This window comes from Austrofundulus limnaeus, unplaced genomic scaffold (genome assembly GCF_001266775.1).
Source record: "Austrofundulus limnaeus strain Quisiro unplaced genomic scaffold, Austrofundulus_limnaeus-1.0 Scaffold910, whole genome shotgun sequence".
Lineage (NCBI taxonomy): Eukaryota > Metazoa > Chordata > Actinopteri > Cyprinodontiformes > Rivulidae > Austrofundulus > Austrofundulus limnaeus.
Window position 1 is genome coordinate 24,836 of NW_013953312.1, and position 7,650 is coordinate 32,485.

Consider the following 7,650-nt stretch of genomic DNA (forward strand, 5'->3'; position numbering starts at 1 on the left):
ATAAATCTGTTCTTTTTTTTCTTATAAAAGGCTAAATAAAACAAAAATACTGGTGGCAATTTTTGACTGTGTAACTTTACAAACGGCAGCCCATAAGGTGATGCTCGTCGTACTTTGAGTAATAAAAAAATACAATCAGTGGTTGAAACATTCACCCAACTCTCMTTTATATCTCCTGTTTTTCTGTGAATCGTCTGAAGAAAGAAGAATTTATAGGAAAAACAAACAAATTACAGGACGTGTGTTTTATGATTCGCACCTCATTGCCATAAAAGCTCCTCCCCCTGTCTCTCTTCGGCCCCTGTCCCCGTGTCCCCGACGCCTCGTTGGTGCTGATTGTCTGCTGAGCTGCTGCAAGAATTTCATCTAGTTTATCTGAGAGAAAGAAACGGGAATAAAGAGACAAAAACGGGGGACAGGAAGAGAGGAAGAGAGGAAGGGACACGGGACGATGAAACAGGAACAAAGACAGGAATAAAAACGAGGAGAATCAAGTGGAAAGCGACACACTTGATGAGGGTAGAAGAGAAAAAGAGGCAGAGACAAACATGAGCATCCTTACTCAAAGCCATCTGATAAACCGTCCTCTTCTTCTCCGCAGCTTGTGAGGATTCGAATTCTGAAAGAGAGAGGGAAGTTGAGAGGCTGAGCGGTCAGAGCCGGGTCACTTTGGACAGATATAAGCATGACGCCTKCAGCAGGAGTGCACCGGAGCATACCTGATTTTTTTTTCCAAGGGGTAGCAGCTGGAGRGAGGACAAAAGGAGACTTAAGTTTTGGCAGGAGTGAAAGTGTGACGGGCTTGTTACAATGAATACTAATCATATTCCCCAGAGCCTGACAAACTGAGTCACCTCAGTAAAAAAATAAAATAAAAATGCACATTCACGCCCACTCACCACACAGCTGAGGGATGCACACTCATGTTACAGTAAAGATGCTAGAAGACACGCACATGCTGCTTACTGTTACTCTGTCAAGCACGTGCAGACGCAGATAAATCTGTTGGGACCCTTACAGCTCACTGAAACGGGGTTTTATTTATTGTGACAAGCAGATGGGATTAAATTTGGTTGTACTTTTTTGATAAAGAAAGAAAAACCTCAAAAATTCATGAAAAATAAATAAATAAATACTCGGGACCGACAAAAGTGACAACAACAACAATAAAAATTGAGGTTTCTTTGCTGCAGGGTGTCTCAAATCTGAGGGTTCTCAGACTTCTGGGGATGAAAAATTACCAGGGACCCCCTCATAAACCCCAGGCTGTTTTAAAAATTATTTACAGTCATTTTAACCCCTAAATACCACGGGAAAATTATTTTTTGTTTGGTTTAGAATGTTTGTTTGACTAGTGTATTGTTCTCCATTTGCATTTTTTTAAAATAAAAACCAAATTAACAATTTATTTAAATTTTTGAGGACCCCCAAGACACAGCTCGCGGACCCCTGGGGGTCCTGGGACCCCAGTTTGTGAACCTCTGAAGTAGGGGTCTCTGCAGTACATGTTGTCCTGTGGGTGGAGTTATCCCTAACCGTGATTGGTCGGATTGACTTCTCATGTGGGGCAACTTAAGAGGAAGTAATAATAGCAAAAAAAGAAAAAAAAAGAAAAATTTATTGACTATGTACAGTTTAAAACAAAACAATGACTCAAATAAAAATTATTGTGAACATGTAAACATATTTGGACTTAAAATTTCATGCGGCAAGCTTCTTCCTGTCTAAAATCATGACTAACAATCATATTCATATCGATTTTTTTGTGATTTTTACACAGGCTGGTTAGGGCTGTTTTGACTGAACCAAATTGTTACACATCCCTCCACATGTACGGCGTTCAAATTTCGTGCAGCTAGCACCTTCCTTTCTCAAGTTATGACTAAAATTAATCTTAAAAACATGTTGCTTCCTGCCGGACTCGACCAACTCTYCGCTGCCCCCCAKCTTCTTCAAACCCCACCGTCAATCCGACCAATCRCGGCTTGGGTCAACTCCTCCCACAAAATAAGAAATTTGAGGTGAAAATAACCAMGTCTTCTGGTTCAAGTGGAACTGCTGYTGCTCAATGAAGAGAGAACTCTGAAACAGGCTGGTTGAACAGCAAGAATCTCTATTTTGCAGTCCAGGAGATTACAGCCAAAAACCGAATTGTGGCCTTCAAACCAAATGATTCACCAAGTAAGAAGGTGAAGAACGAAGGCCAAGAGCAGGGGCGAACAAGGCTCTTTATAGTGTAGTCCAACAGATGTACCATAAATTTTATCACGGTATACCTTCTTCCTAACATGGTAATATGTGCCGAGCTGTGAAGCTGGAAAAACCAAGAGACATCACATCTGTGCTTTCCTGAGAMTAGGCCCCCMACTCTTGGACACTACAAACTCCTACTTTGTGACTGCAGAGACCTCTTTCTCAACCTGAGCAGGGTACGGATAAATCTCAAGACTATCAAGGCATTTTAAACTTAGCCCAAAAAAAACAAGGTAATTAGTGTTTGATGGATTATTTCTTTTTGTAACAATACTTCTTGGCAACAAATCTTATACCGTTGGAAAGTCTGTTAATTTCCCTTTTTTAAACGGTGCCACATTTGTAAGGAACATGCATTTGTGGGATGAGCAGTAGAGCTGAGTGTGTGGGTTACACACATGAAAGATCTGCCACATYTTTGTCAAACTGTTTACTTTATTGTTGCTGTTGACTCTTGTTTTGAGCTTCTGGTACACCCAGGAGCTGCCAATCAGGTGCCTGGTATAAGATTTATTGCTAAGGAGCATTGTTGCAACAAAAAAAATCTAACAAACATTTCCTTGCTTTCTGTGCTAAGTTCAGAATGCCTTGATAGTCTTGAGATTTACCTGCACCCTGCTCAGATTTGAGACACCCTACAGGAAAGAAGCCTCCGTTTTTATTGTTATTACTTTGGTCAGTTTTAAGGTTTCTTTTTTTGCTAATTTTTGGATTGTTTTCTTTCTGTATCGAAAAAGTACAACCAAATTTCATGACGTCTGTATGTTGTGCAGTTGTTTTAAACTTTTAAGTTATAATTATAGAATGAAACGTGCTGCAGAGTGTTAGAAAGGTTTCATTTGCAGGTCATGAGTCGTCCAACAGGATAATGACCCAAAACACATCTTAAAACACATAAGAATCTGATAAACCTGTGGCCGCAAGAGGAAATGCGACCCCAGGTTGATCAGACTCATAATACGGATGGTAGAAAAAAAAACCATTAAAGCTGAAATTCACCACTTTCTGATCCCACCAACAGTTTGAATCATAATGGATTCCATGAAAGACCCAGGATGTGGAAGAAAAACATGAACGAGCCCGACAGGCACTCATAAAAAATGGGTTTCGATGAKTCCCCAAGTTTCTGGGACCGACGAGAAAAAAAACTGGGTTTTTTTTGGCTCCAGCTACTTCAGCTGTGTTCTCTGATTATTGTGAAAGGGTATCATCGAATTAATCTGCGTCTGTTAATGAGTTTTTAACCTGAGGCAGACACTCACCTCTCTCCACTGTTGAGATATTTAAGATCCCGTCAGCGGAGCGGTGAGGACAAAAGGGACAAAAGGGACAAAAGTGAGGCAGAGTTAGTGGTTGTTAACCTGACGAACAGAGAGGACGAGTGAAGACGAGGAATTTCAGGAGGAGACCCTGGCATCCACTGGTGGGAGTGTTTGTGTGGAAAGATGCAAAACTTTAATAAAAAAAACTTTATTTAATTTATACATTTTAACAAAACTAAACCAACTATATGGGCTGTGGAATTTGTGTTTATTGAAGTCGAGACACTTAACCAACAACTGCAGGAAATACGTAATAGTTTAGTTTCTATCTGCAGGTCCTTTTTTATTTAAATGCTTTTGACTTACGGTGGAACTGGGACACTGCACCGGTCACAAAGCTAAACACAAAGGTTAACAGGCATCACGGCTAAATGAAGTTGAAACTATTAGAATAAGCAGATGGCAGCGGCTTCATCCCACAGTGCGCTCCTTTCACCTTGACTCTGAGGGAGACATAAGTGACGCGAGTCGAAAGTTGTCCCACAAATGAAACAAAATGAAGTATATTTACTGCATGCTGTGCCTAACCCAAATAGGTGATTATAACTAGTTTGGCATTTTTTTATTAAATTATATTTTGATTCCAAGCAGCTGCGATTTCTTTTAATCTTTCTGAAGGTCTTTTATTTTTATTTTCCTTTGGACTTTAGCTGCTTTTTCACCCGATTCCCGTCCAGTCCTCGTATCTTTCCACGATAGCAGATTGTGCTTTTAAAGACAAGCCGAGACTAAACAGCTCTTTCCAGGAAATTATTAAACGAAAGCCAAGTCTTAAAGAAGTGACACAAATCAGCAAAGACCTGAGAGTGGTGTCGTCCTTCAGATGGCTCTGACGAGTTCTCCACGGATCWGAGTTAACAAAGAAGAAACGCTCTGAAAGTTCTCCAGAAAGACTCAAAAACTGGTTTTCAGAAAGGAYTACGAGACGTTTTTGGTTGCTAGGAAGTAAAATTTTTAAAACAAAAAGACATTTACAGATTCATACAAATAAATCTGCCACAAACTAATAAATGRTTTAGCGCTGATACTGATACTGATCACAGCTTAATTAATTTTATTCCTCCGCATCAATCTGATGAGGTAATTAGTCCTCAGAATTTCCAATCAGCAACAGGATTACAGTAGTGTTCTCCTCAAATTAATCAAGTTTTTCTTCAGAGATTAGAGCCGTTGGATGGATTTCGATGGATTGTAGACGTAACGAGGGTTTGTCCAGGTGTGTGTACCTGTTGTTGTAAAGTTTAGTGAGTTCACAGTGACTATATCAGGAGGTGAACATGGGGTTTGGGGAAGCCCTCTTTCATGTGTCAGAATGGGTGATCATGCTAATCAGGTGAGGTCACACCACAGGAAGAAGGCAGGTCAGAGGAGGGGAGGATTGTGGGTAAAATGAGGCAAAAGGCAGACCTCAAAAATAAATTAACAAAGAGAAATGCCTGCTAGTTCTTCTTCTGTAGCTCCCTGTCATGTTTTTGTGTTTTATTTGTCTGTAGAATTAGCAAAATATCTCATAAATCAGTGGATGGATTTTACTGAAACGTCTACATTTGCTTAGATTTGCGGTGATTTTAAAGACATCCATTAGACATTATTTGATAAACGTTTATTGTAACTGTAAAGACTGTAACGATTTTTTAGTTTGCGTTGCCACGCAATACTTTTTGCGTTACCTCGCAAACGTTTGCATTCTTCGCAATGTTGTTTTGCTTTCCCACGCAAAAGTTTGTTTGGTATGACTTGAATTAAATCAGACTTTTATTTTGAAAAAAAAAAAAAAAAAACAGGATGTGTCGCCACAAGTTTGGGGAAATTGACGGTTATATTTTGTGGCTGCACAGAGTTAAAATAGCTGCATATTAAATGTCTTCATGCATGTGTCTGTGATACATTTAATCCAAAGTATAGGCTAAAATAATAGGCTAACTCCCGTTTTATGGTGAGCAGGTGAATTTGTTAATAAACCGGCAGCACAACAGTAATAAACGGCTTTTGCGAGGGAAAGGTAAAAGAAAAAAAAAATCCCCCGTGTCCCCTCGTGGGCTCATTAGCGTTTGTAAAAAAATTGTTTTTTTTTAATTGTCAAACAGATGGAGCCATTTTATTTACGCCGCAAAGCAAACCGGGTAAATGATGGCGTAGACTAGATTTTCCAGTGCGAGGCTGCTAGCGAGCTATATCCACCCTGAAGGTTAATCTTGGACAATATCTGAKGATCGACTCTTTTAAATGAAACCAGAGAGCGTTGACAGAGAGGAGAAGGTAGAAATGACTCAGCCTRGAACTGAAAATATGGATGGAGGACAACAGAGCTGCTTCATGGAAGAAGAACCTCAGCTTAGCCTGTTAGCTTTAGCGTTAGCGCCAAGCTAATACATATGGCGTTAGCAACCGAGCCAATGTTGTTAGCTCAGGAAGTAACATATGTAAATTTCTAATAAACATGTGATGTTCGTTTTATATATTGCTAATTCTATATCACTATATGCATTAGTTCGAAGCTAACATTATACCGCCATATTAGATTGGCGCTAGCGCGAAAGCTAACAGGCTAAACTGAGATTCTCCATTCCATAAAACAGCTCTGTTGTCCTCCATCCAGTCATTTCTACCTTCTCCTCTCTGTCAACGCTCTCTGGTTTCATTTAAAAGAGTCGATCATCAGATATTGTCCAAAATTAACCTTCAGGGTGGATATAGCTCGCTAGCAGCCTCGCACCGGAAAATCTAGTCTACATCCTCATTTTCTTGGTACGCTTTGCGGCCTTAATAAAATCGCGCAATCCGTGACAATATATATATTTTTAATTTATAAAAACTAAACAGCCTACAGTAATTTACAGTCTTTATTTTACAGATAAATGTTTGTAAAATAATCTCTAATTGTACTAGTAACCGTGGATCCCTTTTATCAGCCACATTTACAGATATTGAKCTGAAGTCTCAACACATCCTCTAAATCACGTCTCATAAGGTTTGACCAAAACGCCTTCAAGCGTTTCTCCTCAGCTCGAGGTCGTCTAAAACTTCGGCAGGAACGGCGGCGGGTGACGCGCACCTGACCGYGCTCAGAACCGCCAGCAGAAAACACCGGAAACGTTTGGGAGGACGAAAATAAATAAATAAAACCCAGTCACAATTAAAACGCCGGCCAACAATGTGATCTACAAGTGGGGGCGTTGACCCTCCTCCTACTGTTTTACCTCAAATAGAGACGGCATGGCCACACATAATGCCGTTGCCATAGGAACAAACCAGGAACTAAGTTAAATTACTCATCTCAATAATTTCATCAGTGCTGGAACTTTCCTGCGAAGGACTTAAATATTCAACACGAAACGAAGAGAAGCTCAAAGAAAAAGATGCGAAAAATTCGGAAAAAAAACCCCACGGTGTGACGAGGCTTTTACAGGTGGAAGTTAAAGCTTTGGGTGGACCGAGGAGGAGGAGGAGGAGGAGGGAGAGGTGGGCAGTGAGAGGAGGATCAGACAGGTGGACGGCGACACGTCGTCCAGGTGGGGTTACCTGTAGTGTGGGTGCTGGAAGTGACAAAGTGGAACCTCTGAAAGAACAGTGAAACGCATTGAGACCACCATCCTGTCACTAAATATCCTCTCTCCTCTCTGCTCCTGACGTCTAAATTTAGCACATTTTCACAATCTTTAATGCTGCTTTCACTGCCGCTATCATTCCTCAGTTCCTGAGTCTGCAGCCTCCTTTGTCTACAAATCATTAACAATATGCTTTTTTTTTTTAATCCTTCTGGTTTCATCCTCCAAAAAAWGAAAAAAAAAAGTTTATTTAAAGGCTTCTTACCCATCTCTTCCAGCTCTGACGTCATTGATTTGGAGCGCAGGGCGATGGCGGGCGTGCTCAGTCTCTTACTCTGCTGTGGGACTGGAACAGAAGAAGAACCGGACTCAGTCGAGCTGCTCAGGATGGAGATTCAGTAAAAACAGTTTCTCACTGCAAACATCTGCAGGTGTTCTCCAGCAGGACTTTGTTTGACAGGTGAGTCCAGCTGCCCACCTGCTGCTGCCCACAGAAGAGGGAAACAAAATAATGTGCACCGCCAGTG

At 40.7% G+C, this 7,650-nt stretch overlaps 1 protein-coding gene across 3 annotated transcripts in view; it reads right to left on the reverse strand.

The window, feature by feature from the left end:
- The window catches only part of shank1 (SH3 and multiple ankyrin repeat domains 1), a 97,282-nt gene that overhangs the window by 14,562 nt on the left and 75,070 nt on the right, over positions 1-7,650 (reverse strand). For 2 of the 3 annotated variants that reach the window (XM_014029469.1, XM_014029468.1), the window contains exons 19-22: positions 7,389-7,469; positions 720-746; positions 563-619; positions 260-375 (exon numbers count right to left, since the gene is read on the reverse strand). In XM_014029469.1, the coding sequence (XP_013884923.1) occupies positions 260-375; positions 563-619; positions 720-746; positions 7,389-7,469 (281 nt within the window). Of the gene's footprint in view, positions 1-259; positions 376-562; positions 620-719; positions 747-3,515; positions 3,525-7,388; positions 7,470-7,650 lie in introns of all 3 variants that reach the window. The other variant, XM_014029467.1, reaches the window with a different exon arrangement.